Source organism: Misgurnus anguillicaudatus, chromosome 14 (genome assembly GCF_027580225.2).
Source record: "Misgurnus anguillicaudatus chromosome 14, ASM2758022v2, whole genome shotgun sequence".
Lineage (NCBI taxonomy): Eukaryota > Metazoa > Chordata > Actinopteri > Cypriniformes > Cobitidae > Misgurnus > Misgurnus anguillicaudatus.
In genome coordinates, this window is record NC_073350.2 from 15226265 (window position 1) to 15253378 (window position 27114).

The window sequence follows — 27114 nt, forward strand, 5'->3', positions numbered from 1 at the left end:
AACGTTATAAGAAACATTACACTTAAGAGAAATATAGAGGAAACAGACTTCTACAGAACACCGGATCCTTAAAAATCACAGTTTAACGCTAAAACACTTCACACAGCTATTGAGAAGCATTCACTTTCTGCCACCAGTTGGGCTCCGCCCACAAAAATCGTCATCTCTGTTTGCAAACACGCTAAAGGTCTATAACTAAGGCCTACTGGCGTAACCTAAACCCTGTCTGGGAAACCGCCCCTTAATGTTTTACATTCCCCTTTTTATTGCATAAGCCAAGGCAAATAATCATTTTTTAGTTTAAAAACTAATTAAAACTAAAACAGATAATTTGGTTCAATGTCTCTGGGGAGTTCAGTGAATTCAAATAATTGGATTCAGACATGCAAAACCTTTGCTTTACCACATGCAAAACCTTTTCATTTATAATCTTCACAGGATGAACTTCAATTGGCTGTAAAACAAGGACATACTCTGCTATCTTGTATCAAAGACCAAGCCAACAAAACTGAGAACCATGTACTAAACCCAGATGAGATAGAGAATCAAACAACCGTTGAGAGGTGTGTAACATACAAATACAAAATTATTTTACAGACCACTTATTTTGTTCCCAGTTGTTAAACAATTTGAAGGGAAATCACTATTGAAAGATTAGGACAGACATATTTTTTTCATCAATAGAAATAAATGGGGAAAATAAAATAGGGTGTGTCTTGATTTTAATATGAGTAGTCTATTTCCCTTTATTTGCATGCTATTCTAGCTGGTGTCACATTTGTGTACTTTTATGGATTTGGCAGATGCTTTGATCTATGTATACAATGCCTTCACTACACCACATGCGTAGTTTCCATTACAGACCTGTTATTATTTTTTTAAAGACAATAGTCATCTCACATTTCTCATTTTGCATGTACACAGTGACACATAGGTTACTAAAAGTGTTTGTTTGTTTGTTTATCTCAGGTTGTTAGCACAGCTCGATGAGACCGAGAATGCATTTGAACAGTTCTGGTCGAAGCATCACTTGAAGTTAGAACAGTGCTTACAGCTACGTCACTTTGAGCAGGACTTCAAGGAGGTACAGTGTATTGGATGTAACACAAATTATAGTCTATGACCTCTACAGTATGGGCTTACACTGTACACTCACCTAAAGGATTATTAGGAACACCTGTTCAATTTCTCATTAATGCGATGGTGTAATGGGGTGGGGGATGTTTTCTTGGCACACTTTATGCCCCTTAGTGCCAATTTCGGCATTGTTTAAATGCCACGGCCTACCTGAGCATTGTTTCTGACCATGTCCGTCCCTTTATGACCACCATGTACCTATCCTCTGATGGCTACTACCAGCAGGATAATGCACCAGGTCACAAAGCTTCAATCATTTTAAATTGGTTTCTTGAACATGAAAATGAGTTCACTGTACTAAAATGGCCCCCACAGTCACCAGATCTCAACTCATTAGAGCATCTTTGGGATGTGGTGGAACGGGAGCTACTATCAACTGCAAGATGCTATCCTATCAATATAGGCCAACATTTCTAAAGAATGCTTTCAGCACCTTGTTGAATCAATGCCAGATAGAATTAAGGCAGTTCTGAAGGTGAAAGGGGGTCAAACACAATATTAGTATGGTGTCTCTAATAATCCTTTAGGTGAGTGTATATCACAAGATTAAAGAGCCCCTATTTTACATTTCATGATTTTACATTTCTTTTGGTGTGTTAGTAAATGTTAACGATCTGTAAAGTTACAAATCCTAAAGTCTATGATGATCCAAGTTATCGTCTCTAACTAAAATCTATTTTCTTGGACTACAATGAACGCAAGGATAATAGGCAACAGTTTACTTCCGCAGCGAATTGACGTGGACACAATGTACATTATCATAACTCCGCCCATTTTTGGCTCACAACCTGTAGGTAGTCTATATTTATATATTTAAAGAATTTACTACTGACTAAACCATGAATCAAACACGAGTTTTGAGCGGTGTAGAGTAGCGCTTGATGTTTGTCGTTTTTTACGATCACAAATGCTGACATGGTTTTATGTCTTAGTAGCCTTACATTACCAATCTGCTACATTCTGCTCTAGCCACACTAGCAAAGTTGATCAATCAGCTTGGTCGTCTGCATTTTTCAATATGATTCGGGCTTGTAGTGATAGGGTACTAAAGACGATATTATCTCCTTTCGGGAGCTGATCTTCCATATATGGTAAGGAGCGTCACATTTCCGTCACACTCTTGAGGTATTCGGCCAATCACAATGCACTGGAGAGCTGGCCAATCGGAGCACACTGCACTCTCTCAGAATGGTGAGAAATCGACATGTTTGAGCATAGAGGAGCAATAATAATGTACAGTATGTGGTTTTTAAACCATAAACCATGTTAACACATTGCATTACACTAAATATGCAAAATAATGTTCTTTTTAGCAATGTAATAGGGGCTCTTTAAATACTGTATGTCAGTTGCTTGGTAAAACTGAAACTGGTTGAAACTGAAATCTTTTGCATTTGTTTGAATATATCAGGTGAAGGTTTCTCTGGACAGTCTGATGGAGGCCTTACTGGGCCTGTCTGACAGTGCGGACTGCGTGCCTCGATTTGAAAACCTACTAGGAGATCTGAAAACCCTGGAGGACAAAGCTCAGGTCACAACACATCAGCATTATCTATTGGTTCGCTCTGTGAATTTGGGTACTACTGGGGTACCCAAGTACTCCAGATTGTGACACTGTGTAATAATTAACATTTAGATTATATTTATGCATTTGGCTTCATGACCTACGACCTTGGCATTGTTGCACAATGCTTAACCAGTTGAGCTGTTAAGATATTAAAATACTGGTGACCCTCCCTATGAAATACGAAACTGAATGTCTTCTAATCCAATTGGAGGATTAGGAACATCAAAGTTTGTTTTTATCTTTGACATGAACTTACTCAGTCAATATTAAAGATATCAAGGTTATATTTTAACTGAATGTTCTTTACATTATATAGGATGATTTTATGTACAAAACAGTAAATCACAAAACATAACGTTATTTGGGTTTTTCAAATGCATATATTAAGTGAGAGCATGTAGGAACTTGACAATCCAATAAAATCTCAAACATACTAAATCATCTGACAGCACTGCAGTTAAGCACTAATAATCATCAATATAATGCCGTCTTTAGTAATATCTTGAGATGTATTGTGTTTACTGTACAGGAGTGCTTAGAAAAAGCTCAGCTTCACGCCCAGCATGGCGACCAGCTAATCCAAAGCAACCACTACGCCGTGGACTCCATCCGTCCCAAGTGCGTCGAACTCCGGCGGATCTGCGATGACTTCAGCAATGAGGCCAAAAAGAAGCGGGACATTTTGACCAAATCGTTTGAAATCCATAAACGAATCGACGAGGTCAGTGAAATATTTCCACACATGTTACCAGTGGTGAACACTGCAAAAATGGACTGCAGACCATCTATGGACCCGATTGTGTGCATTGATTCTGATGTGTCTGTGTGTATCGACGAGGTGAACCTCTGGTGTGAGACTGGGATGTATCTGCTGGCCTCTCAGCCTGTTGACAGGTGTCAAACACAGGAAGGTGCAGAAGCAGCGCTGCGGGACATCGAGAGGTACCGGGAAACAGCAAAAGAGCAGCGACTGAGTCACCTTAAAGACCTCAACAATCAATACGAAATTATTCTGTCAGATCTGGTGAAGGTAATTCTGATGTTTGTGAGGATCTGAGAGATCTTAGACATAAAAATGCTTTTTTAAAAATGTTTTGTATTTTTCAAAATTTTTTTGCATTACAGAGTTTATTTTTCATTCAATAAGAATTTAGTTCGTTTTGTATATCGTCGCTGCCCGATGAAACTCACGTATGTCCAAAACAGTTACTTTTCAGGAAGTGAAAAAACACCGCATATCAAAAGCAGTTAAACGTAGTGTTGTCATACTTGGTACGGCATCTTTACATGTAACCATAGTCTTGCCAGTGTAATGATATAATCCACATTTGACCAAAATTGAGTTTAAATGGACATACGTGCATATTTTACAGTAACTGTGGTCTACATGTGTTCTTCCGATCATTAATTAGAATGCCCAAGTCGTGTTTCATATTGACAGATAAATACGCTAAGTTTATTAAATAGCCTACGTCTTAGTTAAATACGCTTAGTTTATTTAATATTAATTATAAGTGTATTAAATGTCTCTTGCAAGCTATGAAGGGACAATGAATCAATACACTGACATGGTAATGCTAGACAGCAGGGGCGTCAGTTTGTGTTGAAAAGTGGTGGGGACAAAAGATCAGATAAAAAACATTATTGCAGGACGGGAAAAATATAGAATAACGGCGCATCAAAAATGGGCATAGCGTAGGCTAGTCAACAACAAGAAAATACTTAGCATAAAACCCTCAACAATGTCGACTGCACACATGTAACACCAGCTCAACCGAACAATGCCAAAGCAACATACTGTAGAAAACAGCAGCGCGTTTAGTCAATGATTGCAATGAATTTCATTACATATGTACAAGACAACACACCATAAGCATACAACGCAACATATGTGACCCTGGACCACAAAACCTTAAGCATCTTAAGCATCGCTTGATTTTTCAGAACATTTTAACCAAACGCCTTCAAAAAGCGGTGGGATGTCCCCAGCGTAAATAACACTATGCTAGACAGATACTTTGTTTGCACAGTCCTACCGTAATTTAGTCACTCCTAGACGTACATCTGGCGTCAGGGGGAACGTTTACCTCAATGAAGGAAAGATAATAGTCCCTTTCACACATACAGTCTTTACTGGTAATTTACTGGTAAATTGCAGTTAACATGTCATGTGTGAACAGAACCTTTCCGGTAAATCAGTGCTCCCAATTTACCAGTAAGACAGGTTGTAAGATTACCAGTAATTTACCGGTAAGCGCTATGTGTGAACGAAAATTATAGGATTACCGGCATTTAGAACGGACGACGTCAGACTGTGCTGAGTGCTTCGGGCCAATCATAGCGTTTTAATACAGATGACGCGTTTACCCACCGCACTGTTGACTGACGTTTCCACACACATGCTGCTTGAAAGTTGAGGACACCTGAAGTTTACGTCCACATTTCTTCGCCAAAGTTGTTTAAAACAGCTTACCGCCGAATTGCCGACGTTCTTAGCAGGCCCTCTGTGAAGCTTAAAGCGTAAACAGTACTGATGTTAAAAACGCATTTTCGGTTTGACGTCGTCTCATTCAATGTTGTTTGGTCATGAGCAACTTCGCGACTGTTTACCACAGACGTGAAAACAACAAAATACGGACCGTGGATATGAACGACGTGGATTGTTTACAAATACAACATAGAGCTTGCCGCGCGCCACAGGTACTTCTGCTTTCTAAACGAATTACCGGTATTTTGATACTGATGTGTGAATGATGTCTTACTGGTAAAATAACGGAACGCCACTGCGTGTGTGAACAGCACATTTTTGTATTTACTGGTAAATTCATTCTGGTAAATTCATGGTAATTTACCAGAATTACTGTGTGAAAGAGGCTATTGTCTCACAGGCTATGTTTATTCGGCTATATCCAGTGCTGAGCTTCGATGAAACTTTACGAGACCGGCGAGACGCTTCACAGGCGGGAGATACGCGGCGTGATTGACAGCTTTGACACCAAATGGATATACGTGAAAATCAGATCACATGAATTCACAACTTTTAATTGGCCATTTAGGTATGTGACGCATACTGTATACGGAAATGAACCTGGACATTCAATCCGTCAAAAAATCTCAAAATCGGCAAAATGGACATACGTGGTTTTCATCGGACAGCGACGATATGTTTTATCCCCATTTTGCTTTATTGAAGGCTTGCGCTTAAATTAGCAATTTGAATAGAATATTTTATTGTGCTTCTCTGTGTTATAAGATTCCATATTTTTCAAATTGTTTTTTATTTACTGTATCTACTGTATGGGTACATTCCCATAATGTTTTATACCGCTCCCTATTGTTGTATTATGCAGAACAAAGTCCAAAAAGCTCTGAAAACATTAGATGACGTTCAAGAGATGTTTGAGAAACGACATGCAAGTCTGAAGAAGATGTCTGCTAAACAAACAAGGCCAGTGCAACCTGTTGCACCCCGACCAGAGTCTTCACCAAAACGTCATTTACACAGAACACCACAAGCCACCGGCCCTGGTGAGTTCTGCTTAAACCAGCCATGTGTTCCAGAAATGCATGCATTTCAAAACCACTAGTGGTCAGTGGTATTTGTGTGAAGTACTACTGGTCAACTTTCTCAGGTCAAACTTGTTTTTGGTAGCTTTAGACATTCTCACTAAAGGTAACATTTACTGACATTTAAGTAAATCAGGTCAACATTCATTTGCAACATTGCATTGAAAATCATGTGTTATTTTCATTAATTTTTTTTCGAAACTATGTTTAATACTGCTTTAAAACCTACAGCATCGAATCGCAAAGGTACAGATAACTCCAGCACCAATAAGCAAAGCAGTGATGCAGAACTGGCAAAACGGAAAAATATCCGCAAAGCCAAAGGTGGCATCAAGGTACACCATCAGTCACATTTTACAAATGTTAAAACCTAAAGGCTACATGTATAAAAATATATTCATGTCTCTATATTATATTCATATATAAAATATGAAATTCATATTATTGGCATTCATTTTTAAAGAAAGATAACACACACACTGTAAACCATTTGTGTAAAGATGGTGGCAACCATTTCTGCTAAAAGATAGCAGAAAAAAGTTCACTCAGTGTGTGAGAAAAGCTGTTGCACAATTGGTTTGCAGATGCCACTTGGTTCCTGTATCTAATGCAATGACATTAAAACATTTATGTGTGCTTAAAAATGTCTGTGCATACACCCATACATAAGCCCCTACATGTCTCTATAGGTGCCTCAAGCAGTTTTGTGGTTTCTTTCAGATTGAGGTCATGCATGAAGAAAGTCAGGGAGGTTCAAGTCATGTTCTACTGAATAATGAAACAGAAGAGACCCTTTCAAACAGACGCAGGTAAAAACAAACAACATAAATGTTGTCTTTTGAAGTAAGAGGCTCACACTATAGTGTAAAGGGTTAAGTAACAAAAAAGCAAGTGTGACCCTGTTTGTAAGATCCAGGTTAAAGATTTCAAATTACATTCGAGCATCAAAGTTTGATTTTTTTTGTAATTTCAATCTTTGACACGATCTTACTCAGTCAATATACCAAGGTTATATTTTCACAGAATGTACACTTTAAGAAAGGATGTGTTCATTTTTACACATTATGTGTTATTGTATGTCATTAGATGTGTTGTCCTTAACTAGACACAAGATGTGTTAATTTAACACATTCATTTTAAGAGTGTAGGATGGTTTTATGTAGTAAATCATTAAAATTTGACTTCCGCCAGGTTTTACAGGCAGGGTCACAAATAAGATGTTTGAAAAGCACATTTTTAATATGGGAAATTTTTATTTAATATCTTTCCATTTGAAGTGTTACATTATCATCAAAGTGTTTAATCATGCACTAAAGACAGCTTATCACCTAACTATAATGATTTTTTCTATGGTACACACCTCTCAGCTTTTCTTCACATGAAGTTTTGGCTTCTTGTTAACATCTAATGTTCACAACAATCTACTCTTACTGTACATACAGTAGTATAGCTTTGTGAAATGCAAAACAAATAGTGCCATTGTTCACACCAAACTGGTCAACAATTCTTTTTTATTAAGTGCAACAAGTGGTTTAAAGCTTTGTTATTTCATAACTTTATGACAGGTTATGCTCTATTAGTGTTTAACATTTTACAACAAGGTCAATTTATTATTTGTATAAGTTATTTTTCTGTTTTGTGTTATCTTCAGGATTTTTTTACACCTTATAAGACATGTAGATGTGCCCACTTCTGTTTTGCACAGTATTACAGTAATTGTCAGTACAGAAATGCAGTGTTACTTGCAGCTGGTTGCTGGCAACGTACCGTCGATTTAAATTGATGTCATTTACTGGCAGCATTTTGTTCAAAGTTAAATGAACATTAAACATTTACAAGTCTTTATCTTTACAGAATAAAACTATACAATAACAGCCTCATGCAAAGCATTCTGGGAACCAGAAATCAGTTTTTTTGCTTCAGATTTTGTTTCCCAGAATGCTTGCTTGATGCTGTTATTTTAGTTTTACTCTGTAAAGATAAAAACTTTTAAATGTTTAATGTTCATTTAACTTTGAACAAAATGTTGCCAGTAAATAACATAAATTTAAATGTACGGCAAATTACCGGCAACCAGCTGCAAGTAACACTATAATTTCTATGGAATTGTTTTTTTTAAGAAAAAGCTAATAAATTAAGTACAACCAATGTCAAAAATATTAGTATAATATACACAGACTTAATTAAAATAGGTAACTTTTAAATAAAAAAATACTAGTTAATGTCTTCTGATTTATTAATTAATTGTATTATTATATTATTTATGGTTTGTTGTTGTTCTTTTATTCCGTGAGATGAGGGCACGTAACATTTATTCAATCAACGCACCACAGTCTTCTGAACAATGGTAACTTCAAAACTCAAAAGAAGAAACAAAAACTATTCCAAATCTCGAAGATAAATGAACATTAAACACTAACAAGTCTTTAAACACATAAAATAGAGTTTAAATTCAAATTATATTCTCCAAATGCAGTCCCATGCAAAGCATGCTGGGAACTACGAGTTCACTGCCTAGTATGTTTAATAATAAAATCATTAGTTTCAACACAAAATTATTAAGTTAATTACCTTCTTACAAATTTAAGTGGATTATGCATGATAAAATGAAGTTGAATTTACACAATGATGTGGTTATTTAGAATTACTCAAATGATTGTTATTTTAACTCATATTTTGATTAAAAAAATAAGAATCCAAAGATTTTACTCATTTTATTTATGTTAAATCTACTAAGACACAGAAACACTTTTTAAAGTGAGTGCATTCTCATTGTTTATTTCAGTATTGTTATTTTTTTACTTTTCAAATAAAACAATTATTTTAGTTTAAATTTCATATTTAAAAAATGATCAATATTAAAACTTTTATTAAATATAAAATTCATTTGTTAGCTATATAAAAGACATTACATCAGAAACCCTGTTCTAAAACACATTGTCTAATGTCACACTGAATGATTGTGGCACAGGATATCATACTTCCTAAAACAATCAGTAAGGTTACACAATGATGGTGCAATACACGGAAACTGGCATGGGAAATTTTATTTAAATTTGTTTGTATATATAGTTGCGGTCAGAATTATTGGAACACTGTAAAATATGAAAATATGAACAATGAAGCATGTAAACATAAATTTACATAATCATTTTGTTGTTCTTTCATCCCCCCAAAACATCACAAAATGTATCAGGTAAAACTATTGAAAGTGTGTTTGTGTGTGTGTGTGTGTGTGTGTGTGTGTACCTGGTAATTATCACGTTGTGGGGACCAATTGTCCCCATAAAGATAGTAATACCAGTCTTTTTGTGACCTTGTGGGGACATTTTGATGTCCCCATGAGGAAACAAGCTTATAAATCAAACAGAATGATGTTTATTGAAAGTGTGAAGTAGTAGAAGGGTTTCTGTGATGGTTGGGGTTAGGGAACGGGGTACAGTAGGTAAGGGGAATAAAATATACAGTTTGTATGGTATAAAATGCATTACGTCTATGGAATGTCCCCACAAAACATGGAAACCAGAATGTGTGTGTGTGTGTGTGTGTGTGTGTGTGTGTAGGGGGTTACATCATGAAATACATGTTTTTCTCCAATACACATTAGCCACAATTATTGGCACCCCTAGAAATTCTTATCAGCAAAATATATTTTCAGCCTAAAAGGGTAAATCAAACAGCACAAATTGTTTGGAAGATTTTAAAGAAAATATATTCTGCTCTCATTTTAAACAAACTTCAGCATATTCAGTGGTCAGACACAACTGAAACTTTAAACTGCATCAGGTTCTATGGTCAAACGAAACAAAAAAAAAAATAGATAGCTTTTTGGCAGCAACCTTACAAGAAGGGTTTGGAGCAAAGATAAAAATGTAGGCTTCCAAAGTTAAATATACTGATGGATCCTTAATGTTGTGAGTCTATATGTTTCTTCTGGAGATCCTAGAGATCTTGTTCAGACATGTATTCTATCAAAAGCTATCAAAACCTGACTGCCTCTGCTAAAAGATCTTTTAATGGGTCTAAAACAAACAGAAAAATCAACATAAAATGGGTCATGGGCAAGCCCAAACAGAATCCGCAGCCACAGATTCCCGCTCAAAACTCAGCGGAATTCCACGGATTTAATGCCAAGCACATACATCTCGTGTGTGTGAGCCGTCATTGACAAGCAGTAGATTAACCCTGGGCATGCTGTGGCATTTTTAATAATAAAGACCACAAACCATTTGATATTTGAGAATACATAAAACTTACCACGGAGTTAAGGAGATCTCACATGACTCTGTCATCTATGTGAGACAGTCAGCACTCAGCACATCATCATTTCAAATCAGTTTACAAGACAAATGCTTTTGTAATGCTTAATATAAAATGTATAAAATGATGACATTCGTATAAACTCATAATGAGAATGCATTAACACAAGCTTTTTTATTCTGCCATAATATATAACACTATAAACAATAATATATGTAATTTTAAATACAAAATATAATTCTATATTAAAATGCACATTAAACCATTTTAACCATTCAACTGGTTCATGTTGGTCCAGTTTAATTCAGAGAACTCATTGGTTTGGTATATTCATTTTCATTGTAAGCCTTTAAAAAGTAATTATGTTAGATGCAATTTTGTAATAAGTACAGCTTAAATTCTCTAATATCTTAAACATTTAAAACATTTAAATCATTTCAAACAATTTCCACATATTCCGTCTGGCACTGGTCGTGGGTCCCCCTGACCTGAACCCTATAGAAGATTAGTGGGGTTAACTGCAGAGGAGCGAGGACCGGGAATTGGTGGATCTGAAGAGATTTGGTATAGAGGAATGATCTCTGATCTCTTGTCAGATGTTCTCCAAACTCATCAGTCATGATAAGAGATTTATCTTAGCAAAAGACTTTTTTTAATGTACCGAATGCAGTATTGAAAGTATATCATTATTTGTGGCCACAGTGTACTGGAAAAACATTTATTTTATAATGAGTTTTTTTTACTTCAATGAAAGGTTCAAGATCGAATGGATTAAAAATACAAATGTATATTTACAGGCTTCTTGTTCATATTTACCAAGGGTGCCAATGGTTCTGACCATGACTGTATTTGAATATTACGTAATGTCATGTTTAAACATACAAGCATTCCCTGAGGGATCAAACCAAGTTAACCAACCAGTCAATAGTATGAATTGGAAACTAAACTAGAGTGGTACCATTATATCCATTAGCTCACCATATTAGCTCACCAAGTATTCCAGGTGAGAAGGATACATAAAAACATACATTGTAACATTGGTTTTAAAATTTTGAAATTAAATGTACTATATTTTATATATAATTGTTCTACAGTTTATATGCAGTATTTGATTCAGTTACATTAAAAGTAGCTAGAGTAATCCCTCTCATTTACATTTTAAATGGGAAAGTAATTTAATTACAGTAAATAATTACTCAGGAACTAGTTACATCCAACACTGTTTAGAACAAGCAAACTGCTAGTCTCCATACAGCAGATGAGTCCAGGCCGGATCTGACTTTGGTGCGGATCCGGCCCAGAGTCGTCTTCTGTCTGGGAAGACATTTTACCCAGAGGTGGGTAGAGTAACCAAATCCTTTACTTAAAGGAAAACACCACCGTTTTTCAATATTTTACTATGTTTTTACCTCAACTTAAATTAATACATATCTTTTTTTCAATGCGTGCATTTTTAATCTTTGTACAGCGCTTCTTGAATGTATTAGCATTTAGCCTAGCCCCATTCATTCCTATGGCTCCAAACAAGAGTTTTATTTTGTGCCACCCTACTTACTTGTGTAACTATGTAACAGTCTTTAAATAAGGAAAACATGGAAGTGTTTGGTGGCTTCTAAATTCATCCCTGTTTGGAGCCATAGGAATGCATGGCACTAGACTAAATCCTAACACATTCACAAGGCGCTGTACAAAGATTAAAAGAGCACGCATTGAAAAAAAAGATATGTATGTATTAATTCATCTAAGCTGAGGTAAGAACATAGTAAAATATTGAAAAACGGTGGTGTTTTCCTTTAAGTAAACTGTAGAAATAACTAGTCAAGTAATTATTGCCTAGTCTATAGTGTCTAAAGCAGGGTTCTCCAACCTTTTTGTTAGCAAGGGCTACCACAAATGGATAAAACAATCTGGAGGGCTAATTTTTTATATAGTCTACTCAAAAAAAATATTTTATTTTACTTGTTGATATATTTTATTTATCATTGTTTAAAATTTTACCATACATAAAAGAAGCCAAGCTTATGTATAAAAAAGTAATACATAAATTAAATAAAATTGAGGCTATTAAAAGAATGCTTGCGTGCACCATGTTGGAGACCACTAGTTTAAAGCTTTTGGTTGCAAAGCAGTTGGAGAGTTTTTGATTGAATCAATAATATTGAACCGCAAGAACCGACAGGTGGATGACAAAGTATTGCAAAAGTGATTTGAAAGCAAACTCCTCAATAGGTACTTTTACATGCAATTTAATAATCATATTGATGGCTCAATCGTATTGTAAAGCATTCTTGTAAACACCTTAATCAGTACGATTGAGGACGCTAATTTGGATCGTATTTAAAGGGGTGGTGTACTCCGATCTGTGATCCGATCAGCAAGAGAAAAGTACGCATGTAAACGTGTGAATCATAGTATTTTCTCAATCGGATGCAGAAATACATTGTGCCCATGCGCAGAACATTTGTGCTCAAGTTCACGTCTTATATTAAACTCTTATATCACATGATTCTTGTTACAGAAACACGTAATAGCAAGGCAGTGGCATTATTGCATTATTAAGGTAAGGTTACTGGGGTCACATGATGTACATTCTGCCGCGTTTGTGTGTACTTTTAAAACATTAGGCTACTTTATGCAATAAAATAGCGTTGTGCCTTTTGAAAAGTGTGTTTTTATCACATATATTTGAAAACTTCTTAAGAACAACTTTCTCCAACTCCTCTTTGACTTTAATCCAGAGATAAGCGTGAACTCGATGAGAGATGCTGTCCGCACCGAGGCGTTGCCAAGTCCTCTGCTTTTTTCGAGTTTAGATTTGACCTACTGTAAAAACTGTTTTCACTAGTTGTTGTTTTTCTGCAGGTTAAAGATGAAAGTATTTTGTTCATTAGTTATTCGTATTTGGGCTGGGAATAGTCATTGGGATGCTTTTGGGCTAGTTTTGAATGTCCATTTGGGATGGTTCTAATACGCGAATCTGGCAACCCTGACTGTGCGCTTGTGCAGACATTTGGTTCGGATTCTACATAATGTACATGTAAACGAACATTTTAATCAGATTGCAATCTTTAGGGTGCACGTAAACTGTATCGTCGTAACCTTCAATCGTATTAAATTCAATCGGATTGACAAAATTTTGTGCATGTAAGCACACTATGATTTCTCGAATTGTTTGATGTTATCAGCTTGTGGCGCTGTGTAAAGTTGGGCACACCTAAAAATCCGAGACAGTGGAGAACCAATGGTTAACAGAAAAAAAAAGGGAAAAAGAAATTATATATTGCTTAGAGTAATGGTGGTTGTTTTAGATCTATTCAGATTATTTGTGTTTCAGTGTACATTGCCCTCTGTACAAAATGTTTACACTCACTACCATTAAAAAAATATAACATGTCATGATACTATATTACACTGATGCAGAGTACAATATTTTACAAATAATTATAAATTTTTCCTCTTTTAAAAATGAAATTGTGATTATTACAATAAATCAGAGACTCCAACTAAGAAGCTTCTTACTGTAGGGTGACAGTGCAATAATGCTTTATTATTATGCAAAAATAATATTTCCTTTTTATTTTGAGGAACATTTCAGACGCATTCAGACATGTGTCATGGCGTTAACGGCCATTACGTTTTTTAACCAAATGCTTGTGTAACTTCCTTTTTTAAAGCAGAAGTGGGCAGCGTTTTAACATCAGGTGTCATGCTCATCGAAAAGACATGGAATAGATTTTCGCTAGACTACATAGATTTTCACTTTCGTGTGAAATGAAGTGCTTAACAAACTGTTAGCAATGTAACCTTTATTGTAATTCACAACTGAAAGAATTTCACAAAGTAAACAAAAATAAAAATACTGCTTGGACATAGTATTCACAGTGCATTATGTAAAAGCTGCCATGCATGAATAGGTATTTGAAAAGTACGGTTTACAAAGTAACATCATTTTCACCGCCGTGCAATACAACTTCCCCACTAATCCAGACGATATACCTTGTACCTCTGGGGCGGTCGCAGCCTTCCAAAGATACCGGATATCATTCTCGTGTCCGTGCGAAGTGATCATTTTTTCATAAATGCACGGGTGGTAGGGCGTTCTCCCCTCACCAGAAAAGTAAACGTGTTCCTGAGGCGAGACGCCCGCAGCTATGGCACAGATACCCATGAAGACATCATCGATGTACATTGAAGCGTTGAGAGATAAAGTGGCCTGATAGATTTTGGCTGCCACGTCTCCAGAGATCACGTACCCGGCACCGGCGGTGTAATCTGGATAGGAGTTCCACTGGTACATGTCGAAGGGCATAAAGTATTTACTGTTCTTACTACGAATCGGGGGCGCGCCCCTGTGCACGTGGCCCACCCAGTGGTCACGCACGTTCCGTCTCCTGAGATCTTGTAGGTAGCGCACCAGATTCGGCATGTGGACGAACACGTCATCGTCTGCAGACATCATGAAACGGGCGTGAGCGCAGTTCTCGTGCATCCAGCGAAACTGGAGGAGCAGTTTTATAGTGAGATTGTGGAAGGTGTCTAGAAATTCCTGTTGAACCAGATCTCCGTAGTTTTTGTGTTCCTCGTGCAAATCCTGTAGCAGGAAACTATTAGTCACATCTGTATGAACCCCCATAACAAACACTACCTTTAAAATGACACCCAGCTCGTGACTAACATACGATTCATTGCCCCAGGTGGAACGTATGGCCTGTCTTCTTTCAAAATTTTCTGGGGAGGATTTAACAAAGAGAAGCAGCAGCACATCCTTATCTTTACAGACATTGTTCTGGTTTAGCAGATATGGGAAACTATTGAACCTTGCAGCTTCTTCCTGGCTGACGCTCAGGCTTTTGTTGACAAAGCTAAAGCTGTTGATCATATAGCGATACGAGTATGACTTCATGTGGCTCACGACGTGATGGTCCACGTGTTCCCAACAAACCATCAGCAGGGATACGACGCAGCACATCGAAATAAGTCGTAAAAAATGCCATTTCCTGATCCGTCTCCAATTCATGAACATTCTGCTAATATAACAATACTCCTAAAACCCCTTTCTTTTGTCAAGTCCAACAGTGCAATTCAGATTTAACATTCTCAGTGAGTTCCATCATAGTCATCTCAGTGCAGATACGTCGGTCGACTAGATGCATGGACACAATACATTTTCTTGTTTTTGTGTTCACACTTTTCAAAAGAGATCAATCAAAGGTGGCATTTGAGGAAGGACTATCCACTTCACTTCAAACCGTCGCATTTGTAATCTGTGAAGAAAGGAGAACGATTATTTCAAAAGGGTACAGGAACTGGATATAGTCATTTAGATAATACCTTTAGGGGCGGTTTCACGAGCAGGGTTTCGATTAATCCAGGATTAGGCCTTAGTTATATTAGGACATTTAAGTATAAAAAAACAATACTGGTGTGCATCTTAAGACAATGGCACCGATATATGTTAGGGCAAGATGTTTTTAAATGAAGGCAGCTCAAACATGCATTTTAGTCTGTGATAAGCCCTATCTGGGAAACCACTTCTTAAAATCATATTCATGTTTTACAATAATAACTTCAGTTGTAGGTTACGAAGTGAACAGGCAATAGCAACGTTATCCTTAATCATAACTTTGCTTTCAAAAATATAATTCGATTTTTATGCAGCTAACAAAGTTATTCAAAATTATTTTAATTTAATGCAAACATATTTTGTAGCTAGCTCACGGCAGTCTTTAAAGCAAATGTGTTTTTATTTGTAGCCCATTAGTGTTTATTTTAAATCCTGAAAGTCCTGTACTGCCGCTGTACTATTTGCGTTAAAACAACAATCCTCTTTAACAAATGTTTCATGTTTCCACGGTTTGCCGAGAGAGCTCATTCAAAACCTTGACCATGCGTGGGACAAACCAGATCGATTTAAGTGAATGAAAGCAATCGCAGACTCAGCGTTAAATTAAATAAAAGGCGGCTTTAAGCCACCCGCACATGCTGATCCGCTGAGTGTGTACAAAACCATAATAAAGATCATTAGAGCAGCAATTTTACTCAAAGGCACGACGCACATCAATGAAAGAGATCACACACTCCAAACTACCATATGTCAGGACAAGCACAGAGATTATCTGTCAAACTAGATCACCTGCTCAAACAGTCAGTCTACGGCGGTGTTTTTACAAATCTACATTACTGTCCAATCACATTTTTTATTCAGTTTAACCAAAAGATGCCATGCTACAGTTTTAAAGAAATGTGGAGCACACAGAGAAACTTGTAAACTAACAATAGTTATTTAAATGAGGTTGACTTTATTTGAACTTCAGAAAAAAAACAATGTATTCAATTTACTTTTTTTAGGTAAGTGGTCGCAATCAATTTATTTATGTTACATTTAAACAAAAGGTTTTTGTTTTGTCTTGTTTTTCTAATTTATTTGTTTAAATGTAGCTTAAATAAATTGATTGTGTACACTTACCTTGAAAAAAATTGCGTAAATTGAATGAATCATTTTTTTCAGTGGGGGTGGTTTCCCGGACAAGGATTAACTTAAGCCAAGACAAGCCTTAGTTTAATTAGGATATATAACTAGTTTTAACAAATATTAACATTAACAAAAACATTACTTGTGTGCATTTTGAGGCAAAACAAAGGGCACTGATCTACTTTAAAATATGCCAGTGCATGTTGTTTATAGTTTGGACAGCTTACATTTATTTTAGTCTGGGACTAGTCTAATCCATGTCTTGGAAACCAACTGTATTATATTTAATCTAACAATGTTATTTTGTGAAATAGCATTTTTTTTTTATTTTCAACGCTTAAAAAAAACTGTCTTTGGCTTATGTGTACATTTAATCCTTATTGAAATGAATGCGTCTATATAGAGTATAATTTTTTCAATCTTTAAACCGTGTCGAAAGTAACATTACTTACATTTTCATTTTGCAAAGAAGCACATATCCAGGTTAAATGTCTTCACATGAATAATAAAGTAATCTGATACTCATGTGACCCCATATGAACAACAACTAACAAGCTGAGCTAGACGCAAATGCACACGTTTTACCACTTACAAAAACAAACCCGACTCCTTTTTCCAATTACGTTCTCAGAGTTTCCAGTCTTCACAGTTACTCTTTAAATTTAGCATGAGCTATCCAATGCTGGCCAAACCAACGGTAACACAGTCTGTGCTACATTCAGCAAGAAGTTACACAAAAGCTCTTTATATAAACCGTACATGCAAGATATTAATAATAAACTATTTGACTTACCACTGAGTCAGCGGCCCATCCATATCGTAGCAGGATAAACACATGAAGACCTTTCTGTCTTAAGCCTGGCACATGCTCATATTTCTGCTGTGTCCAGAGCAGACGCGTGGAGCTTTACACAGAGGTTGGGTGTGTTTCTGATGGGTGGAGTGAAAGCAGAGACTTATCCTGAACAAACAGCTGCAGTAAGAGGCAAATGCCAAATGAGCACCAGAAAATTTGAATCATGTGTTACGTATAAGCAGGCCACACCTCAGTGAAGTCATACATCTGTCTTTGGCCTTCATTGGTGGAGATACCACCTGATTAGGTTAGATTTTAAATTAGCTAGCACGCTAGTAGGTAGTGAGTCTTTTTTAAGATAAAATACTTCTTTGTGTCCATGTAGAGACAACTAAGCTATTAAGCTGATTTCCAAAACCTTGAATTTGTGGTGCTATCAAAACAGCTCTTTACATCTCAGATCTATTTATTTAAGCATTAGCATGAGTTTGGGGCGGGGCTAATGATTTAAAAAAAGAGGGAAGTGTTCACTTCATTATAAGGATGTAAGTGGTTACTTATTTAGGTATTATTCAGGGTTCCCACGGGTCCTTGAAAGCCTTGAAAATTTGTGAACATGTGGAAAAATTAAAGGTCCTGGGAAGTTTTTAAAAATATACATAGATACAGGTCATTGAAAATGCTTGAATCTATTTTATGCAAGAAGTTTTCTGAAAAAAATCCATATTATTCCCTGTGTAGTGTAGGATATCATAAAAAATCTTTTTAAGCACACATGCTAAACTGTTCGCTTTAAATGCTTATATCTTCTGTATGTGAACGTTGATTCATACCAACATACCAAATGTTTGACACATAAAAACGTTTTGGGTTACGCATGTAACTGTTGTCCCAGAGAAGGGAACGAGATGCTGCGTCTCCCTTGCTATACTTCTTGTGTCTCTGTAACGCCGTCTTTGGCAATATTTCAGATAGCGATATACTTCCTGGCTCCCACATCACCCTGTCTTTGTCGTTAAGCCTCACCATTGGTTGAATTTGATATACATATTCAAATGCACAGGGGAGGTGTCCCCAAAGTGTCACCACAGCGAGAGTTCCCTCAAAGGGGATGTATCTTAAAATGTAACACGATGTATCCTTGCTCTCACTTAAAATGTGTCCCCACATTTAGTCCTTGAATTTGAGGGTCTTGCACCTGGAAAGTCCTTGAAAGGGCCTTGAATTTGGAGTTAACTAAGGTGTAGGAACCCTGATTATTAACCAGTAAGGATGGGTTGCACCAACACGGATTTAAATTAAGCAGATTGTTGCACCACTTAAATTTAAACACAGATGAACAAATTTTAACCTGTATAGAAATTTTAATCTGTATTAAGCCTTTATCTGTGATTTATTTTGTCCGCCATGATGAATGTGATGGTGTAATTAATCAGCAACAATGTTGACGTTGGTGCAACCCACCCTTAGTGTTTTTTTACGCACGGATGAAAGGGGAAATTGGGTATGTTAGTTCCTCTTTTGCTGGTTTTACAAACCAAGATTTACAAAAGAGCAAAGAGTGGGATCATCAAATGTAGCACAATTGCAGTGTGTCATTTATAATAATAAAAGCATTATTGTTTCAACTTTCCTTATGACAGTGTCTCAATGAGTAACCCGAGGTTCATTTGGACACTCCTGTCAAACACAATGTCTTATCATGCCAACCTGCTGCTTTTTGTATAAACACACTCTGGGTTATTTTTAAACCATGTTGGGTAAATATCATAGAACATACCGCTGGGTTGAAATTGAGTGGGTTGTTTTAACTCAACTGCTAATATTTACCCATTATGGGTTAAAATAACCTATATAGCCATTTTTAGAGTTTTGTTCTGTTTTCCTACAGTCACATAATGAATGAACTGATTGAGACGGAGAGACTGTACGTGGAAGAGCTACAGAGCATCATAGAGGTAAGAAGCTGAAATAAAAACAGACATGGAAATAAAGACACTAGCAGATAAAATGGTCAATAAATGATCCCAAGTTGTCAATGGGGCAGGACCCTTCATAATATGTACCATTTAGGTACAGAAATGTTTGGTATTTGGTACCAATATGTACCTCTGAGGTACAAATATGAACTCTATAGGCGCAAAGGTGTAGTTTTTGAAAGGGTACTACCCCAGTTACAAATGTTTTATTTTAAAGAGCACCTATTTCATTGCTAAAAACAATGTTATTTTGTGTTTTTAGTATAATACAATGTGTTTGCGTGGTTTATAAAAAACACATTATTTTCCCACATACCGTAAATTTTTGTAGCTCCAGATATTTTGCCTTCCTCAAACGCATTGATCTTGTAAAAAACTCATCTATCTGAAAAGCGCTGTGTCCAGCTGCCAGCTAATTTGTACGTTGTGATTGGCCTGAATACCTCTGACGTTAGCCGGAAATGTGACGCTCCTTACCATGTTTGAAAGATTCGGTCACAATGCAATGCTATAGTTAACTTACAGGCTGTGAGTTAAAGCGGGAGGAATTATGATAATGTCGGTCCTTTCTACCTCACCAATCCCAGAAAGTAAACTGTTGCCTACAATCTGTGTGTAGTCCAAAAAAAAGAAATTTACGTTAGAGATGATAACTCGCGTCATTGTTTCCCTTGGGGTTTGTACCTTTTGCATATCACTAAAATGGACTAATACACACTAAGCCCGATTTATAGTCGTGTGTAAGCTCTATGCCGTAGCTACGTCGTAGGTTATACGTAGCCTGTGCGTAGCTCTGCGTAGCCTGACATGCACCTCACTGAATTTTTAACAGTGCGGCAGATCTACGCGGACCGCAAGCGCTGTGATTGGTTCACCAGAACCCCTCCCATCAGGTAAAAAAACTGCGTCATAGGTATTTCCGTTTGCGACGGTGAAAACAAAGATGAGCCGAGTTGAGGAGTGATTTAACTTAACCTAAAAAAAGTTGCTGTTTATTTACTAGCATCATTGCTGGTCTTTTCAAATCATTGTGGGTTAACTTGCCAAGCTTCTTCTTCTTTGACGGTTACGCTGCTACTGAGGTTACACGCATGGATACTGGCTACCAGCGGTCTGCGCATGTGTTTGCACGTCGACGTTGACAACGACGCAAAAGTAAAAATGAAAACCGACGCGGAGCCTACACCGTTGCGGCTACGCCGTAGTACCTACGCACAACTTTAACGAGCCCTTTACACACCAAAGGAAATGTAAAATCGTGAATTGAATAAAATGAGATCTGGGAATATATCATCTTAAAATATTTTTTTTTTAATAGAATTATTAAATGAATTATACAATTTTGTGTAAATTACTTAAAATATTTGATTTGTAAAGACTATAAATTCACATTTAACTTAAAATAGTTCATAATTTACTGTAATAAATATACCAAAATAAAATGGTAATTTTTTGATAATTTGCAATAACTACCCCCACAACTGCACGTTAAAAGCATTACTCCTCTTTAGAGACTCATTTGTTTCAAATAACGCTGTGTAAAATAGCACCCCAGCTGTGTATTAGCTTACAGTCACATGGTTTGAATTTCAGACTATTTAAACTGCGGTGGCGTCCGTCCTGCCCTCCTACAGTAGCTTAGCCATCTGTCCTGAGGAATCTGTATATGTTAAAATGTAAAAGCCTTAAGAAACAATGTTAGTCTGCCGATATGAATTTTTTGTCTTCCCATACTGTATCTTTAGGGTTATGCTGCATCCCTGGATGACCCTGAACTCATCTATCTGATCCCACCGTCTTTAGAACACAAAAAGGAGGTCCTCTTTGGCAATCTACACGAAATCTACGAGTTTCACCACAAGTAAGGGGATGATTAACTTTAATTAGATGTCACTTTGTAAAACAGCAAACCAGACAAGTGACCCAGATACTCCGCCTTAACTCCCCCACCCCAACCTCCCTTCTGGGTCCCCTCACATTCCTACCATCGTTTGCTGACAACTGGTTAGACTGGTCCTTGCAATAGCTGAAACATTGCTACAAATTCACAACCCTGGAAAGTCATTTCATCACCTTTACAGATCTCTGCAGATCACAAAGAATGAAAAGGTTTTAGAAATGCAGTTTTTGTACATCTAAATTGGGTGTGGATACGGTATGTCTTCAGTTAGTCTTGCGTATAACCTGTAGGGTTTGCCAGACCTGTTGTTTGACTGTCCTTACGCTGACAGTTTCTCTTCTGGTGCTTTGTCTCCCACGTGGTATATAGTTACAGGAAAGTCCAGAGTTTGGACAATAGTGAGATCTATAACAGACCCCCAGAGATCTGTCATGTGCCCAGCACCTGTTTATATGTTGTGTCAATCAGATGCTAGTAAACAACAGCGCAGCGCTGCCCGTCATCCCTAGCCGTAACCTGGCTGGTGTGCTTTTATGTTTATTGAAACTCAATCTCTCAGCATGTCAGTAATGAAGGGTTTGGCTTCCAAAGAGCCTTTGTGTCTGTGGTGTTATTGTCAGCATTGTTAAAATGGCAGATTCATAAGTGTGGTTAAGATTTAATTGCACTGCATCATTTTAAATGATCTGTTACTGGAATTGCCTACCATCAATGGACATTTTGTCCTTGGACCTGTTTGACAAAAATAGAAGTTTAGTGAAATGTTGATGCAAATCTTTTACATTTCATTACACGAATGACTAGGAGCATTTGATCATTAACAAAAAGCACTATTCTATATCCATATACCAGTTATTCCAAATTTTAAACATACTGTACCCTACTGTACATATCACGTCTCCAAATGAATGTGAAGAACAGGTTATTTTTCTGAAAATCTTAGCAGCCACACCAAAGCTTTTTTATATTATTTTTTTGGTCCATTTTGCCTTTATTTGATAGATAGTAATTAGAGAGATAAGCCGGCTTTCAACTTTGGGTGAAAAGCTCAGCTCAATGTCAATGTAAGTCCTCACATGGACGTCCAATCACATGGGGGGGGGGGCAAATATTACAACAACCAACCGGTGCATTGTGCAACGACTGATAAACAAAGCAGAAGTATCATATCAACCAAAGCTGATGATTCTCACAAAATCTGTGTCCAGCATCAGCATTTTTAAAAAGCTCTTGAAGCCATTTTTTTTTTGCACATATAAGATTAAGGTCTGAACTTACTGTAACCATTATTTTTAGAGGATTTAAAACACATTTCCTATATAATTATTTACTTTTTTAAGATTATCATTATCAAAAATTATCATTACCGCAACATGATATTACATTAAATATATGCATTTACAAACTCATGTTTCGGTAATGAGAACTAAAACGTTGTTTAGGTATATGACAAACAAATTTCAACTTTTATCTGAAGAGAAAAAATTAGAACTGCTTACCTGGTAGCCATCTTGAGTGTCACAGTCAATTATGTCCCTTCCAACAATAAAAAAAAGTTAGTTAATTGAGGGCTTAAACAATGATTGGAAATTGTTGCGGAGGATGAGAAAATTTTTCTTGGACACATTTATATTCCTTATTTTTGTCTCTACATTTACAATGATCACCAAACACCACATGTTTCTTTACTGTAAATGTTTATAGTATCACATGCACTGAAGCTTTTTATTTTTTTAGATTTTTTAATTATAAATATTTCCATGTCAAAGATCCCAAATCCAGTCATGGACACGTTGCGGTAATGAAAAGTTTCCCCTTAAATGCAGAAAAAACTAAATTGGTTTCTATGATGTCATTTGAAATCATGTGCAAAATACTACATGAAGAGATGTTTGTAACTGTATGCTTCTTATTTTGATACTCTTACTTTGCATTTACTTTTTTATCAAAATATTTCATGACACCTCATAAGTCTTAATTTCGCGAGAATCACCCAAGCGCTCAGCTGAAGAACGCTGGCAGTCGGCTGAAAAAAAGCTGGCAGTCGTCGTCCACCGGGCATTTTCAGCTATATAAAAAAGCTTTGGTGGGCACGCCCCCTCTCAATGAACAGTGCTGCCACTGTTATTTCTCTCATTTTGTCTTTCAAAGAAGAATAAAATTCATATTGGTTGTTTTTTTTGGGGGGTGAACTTTCGATATGTAACGGTTTGGTCTCCCATGGCTTTGAACTTTAACTTTCAAGTTTTACCTGTACGTCACCATCACTTTTTCTGTGCTTTATTCCCTGACCGCTCCCTATTCTTTTGGCTCATGTTTTCATTTGACCCGCTGTGCAGGACGTTCCTGAAAGAGCTGGAAAACTGTGCGGAAAATCCACAGTTGGTGGGGACATGTTTTTTAAAGAGGGTGAGTCATCACACAGAGGTAATTTGTGGTAGTTGTCAGCAATTTGTGAAGGGGAATCCCATCGTTTTTATTCTTATACCTTCTTACAGAAGGAAGAGTTGCAGATCTATGAGAAGTATTGTCAAAACAAGCCCCGTTCTGAAGCATTGTGGCGGCAATGTGGGGACAGTATGTTTTTCCAGGTGAGACCTACAACCATGTTATTTCAGCTGTATACAGTAGTCTACCTCACTAAAGAACTCTCATCTGAACATTTGCACAAAGTTAACAAATTAGGCACAATATTTGCATGTGCAAGTCAGGGCTGTAACCACCATAAACAATGAAAGCAACATTTTCCCTAATATTTAAATGTCAGTGGCAGATTCTTAGACTGTTTACATGTGTGGCCTCCAGTTATACTATATTTAGTTATCTTAGTATATTTAGTTGGTTATATTTATGTATCATTATTTTGCGGAATACACAATGTTTTTAAAATGGTCAATTTCTCATGCAGGAATGTCAGAAAAGATTGGACCACAAGCTCTCTTTAGATGCGTACCTTCTGAAACCTGTCCAGAGAATCACCAAGTACCAACTGATGCTAAAGGCAAGTCTTTATATCTTTATAGTGTTTAAAAACATAATTGAAACATATTTTAAATAATCACATGTACATACACGCAAAGACACATATACACTCACCTAAAGGAACACCTGTTCAATTTCTCATTATTGCAATGGTGTAATGGTCTAGGGGATGTTTTCTTAGCACACTTTAGGCCCCTTAGTGCCAATTGGGCATCATTTAAATGCCACGGCCTACCTGAGCATTGTTTTTGACCATGTCCATCCCTTTATGACCGCCATGTACCCATCCTCTGATGGCTACTTCCAGCAGGTTAATGCACCATGTCACAAAGCTGGAATCATTTTAAATTGGTTTGTTAAACATGACAATGAGTTCACTGTACTAAAATGGCCCCCACAGTCACCAGAACTCAACCCAATAGAGCATCTTTGGGATGTCTTGGAACGGGAGCTTCTTGCCCTGGATGTGCATCCCACAAATCTCCATCAACTGCAAAATGCTATCCTATCAATATGGGCCAACATTTCTTAAGAATACTTTCAGCACCTTGTTGGATCATGGCATGTAGAATTAAGGCAGTTCTGAAGGCGAAAGGGGGTCAAACACAGTATTAGTATGGTGTTCCTAATCATCCTTTAGCCGAGTGTACATTCAGTATGTGTTTATATTTATATGTACATTTAGGTGATGCTTTTATTCAAAGTGACTTACAAAATTGAGGAAAACAGCAAAGTGATTCATCATATGAAGGCAATAATATGAGATGTGCTATACAAAGTTACTTTCGTTTTTAAAGTTTAATACTATACTTTATTTGTTGTTGTTTTTAATAGGCAGTATTTTTAGTATGTTTCTGTCAAGTATTCTCGAAAAAGAAATATTTTTTCTTTGAAAAAATCAAAAGAAGTGGATGTTTTTTAGGATTTACTAACAGGTTTGTTTGGTTTCATTAGTGTGTCATGAATCTGCCCTCTTGTCCTTGTTTTACTCCTAGCCGCCCCCTCGTCTCCTCGGTAATTATCCTACTATTGTTTGATTCTTGTCATCTGTTGCTCTCATCCACTTCCTTGTCTTGTCAGTAAGATAATTAACGAGAAGAGTGTCATGAATCTGCCCTCTTGTCCTTGTTTTACTCCTAGCCGCCCCCTCGTCTCCTCGTCTTAAGGGAGGGTCATAACAGGCCCATGTTTTGTGTGGTAGCACATGGCCTTTTGTTTGGGCTGTGTGCTTTCTTGTCTTGTCTGCTGACGAAGAAAAGGAAGTGGATGAGGGTAACAGGTAACAAGAATCAAACAATAGAAGGTATGCAACGACGTCATTTTTCCATGTTACTACGCCGAGGCTCGCTCTGTTGAGTGGCAAAGCATTTAACGAAATGGCAGGTTTTATAGCGGCTGCTGCAAAAACATCAGTAAAACTGACTATTAAATTGAATTTAGTTGGCCTTAAAGGATTAGTCCATTTTCTTAAAAAGAAAGTCCGGATGGTTTGCTCGCCGCCGTGTCATCCGGAATGTTGGTGTCTTTCTTTGTTCAGTCGGGAGGGAGTTATGTTTTTTGAGGAGGGCATTCCAGGATTTTTCTCATTTTGGTGGACTTTGATGGACCCCAGCGCTTAACAGTTTTGGTGCAGTTTGAAATTGCGGTTTCAAAGGACTATAAACGGTCCTAAACGAGGCATAAGGGTCTTATCTAGCGAAACGATTGTCATTTTTGGCAAGAAAAATAAAAAATATGCACTTTTAAACCACAACTTCTCTTCTTCCTCCGACTGTGTGAAGAGCCAGCGCAACCTCACGTAATTGCGTAATGACGTGGGTCACGTGTTACATATATGAAAAGCACATGCGGACCATTTTAAACAATAAACTGACACAAAGACATTCATTAGTATCATTTGAGATACAACAATGTCGGACACACTTGTAAACACTGGGGCGTAGTTTCGATGACCTCTTGACGTGTTGGCGTATTTCGTGAGGTCGCGCTGGCGCTTAACAATGTCGGACACACTTGTAAACACTGGGGCGTAGTTTCGATGACCTCTTGACGTGTTGGCGTATTGCGTGAGGTCGCGCTGGCGCTTGGCGCGACCGGAGGAGGACGAGAGGTTGTGGTTTGGGGGTGCATGTTTTTTGTTTTTCTTGCCGGGGGTGGCGGTCGTTTCGCTGGATGGGACCCTTGTGCCTCGTTTGGGATCGTTTGGAGTCCTTTGAAGCTTTTTTAAAGCTGCATTGGGGCTGTTAAAGGAACAGTATGTAGGATTGTGGCCAAAACTGGTATTGCAATCACAAAACTTGTGGCTAAAACGGGTACTGCAATCACACAACTGGTGGCCAATACACAAAATGACAACATAAACATCAGTTGAGGGCTGCAACTCCACTTTTTAAATGACAATATCCTGGCCAGATCACTGTTGTCAGTGATATAAGTATTTAAAATTAAAATGAT

General features: G+C 37.1%; 2 protein-coding genes across 11 annotated transcripts in view; one reads left to right on the forward strand and one right to left on the reverse strand.

Moving 5' to 3' along the window:
• mcf2l2 (MCF.2 cell line derived transforming sequence-like 2) overlaps window positions 1-27114 on the forward strand; it is a 104956-nt gene that overhangs the window by 48612 nt on the left and 29230 nt on the right. For all 10 annotated transcript variants that reach the window (XR_012373181.1, XR_012373182.1, XM_055183285.2 and 7 more), the window contains 13 exons: window positions 439-563; window positions 970-1084; window positions 2549-2668; window positions 3234-3425; window positions 3543-3734; window positions 6055-6232; window positions 6503-6606; window positions 6992-7080; window positions 19691-19757; window positions 21524-21639; window positions 24018-24087; window positions 24177-24269; window positions 24587-24679. Coding sequence is in view for 8 of the 10 variants with exons in the window: in XM_055183285.2 (XP_055039260.2) it covers window positions 439-563; window positions 970-1084; window positions 2549-2668; window positions 3234-3425; window positions 3543-3734; window positions 6055-6232; window positions 6503-6606; window positions 6992-7080; window positions 19691-19757; window positions 21524-21639; window positions 24018-24087; window positions 24177-24269; window positions 24587-24679 (1554 nt within the window). In the remaining 2 variants the exon portion in view is untranslated. The remainder of the gene's footprint in view (window positions 1-438; window positions 564-969; window positions 1085-2548; window positions 2669-3233; window positions 3426-3542; window positions 3735-6054; window positions 6233-6502; window positions 6607-6991; window positions 7081-19690; window positions 19758-21523; window positions 21640-24017; window positions 24088-24176; window positions 24270-24586; window positions 24680-27114) is intronic.
• b3gnt5a (UDP-GlcNAc:betaGal beta-1,3-N-acetylglucosaminyltransferase 5a) lies at window positions 14323-18197 on the reverse strand. Its single transcript, XM_055183294.2, has 2 exons — window positions 17797-18197; window positions 14323-15795 (listed from the first exon to the last, which is right to left on the reverse strand). The coding sequence occupies exon 2, from the start codon at window positions 15552-15554 to the stop codon at window positions 14418-14420; it is 1137 nt and encodes a 378-aa protein (XP_055039269.2). The 5' UTR covers window positions 15555-15795; window positions 17797-18197; the 3' UTR covers window positions 14323-14417.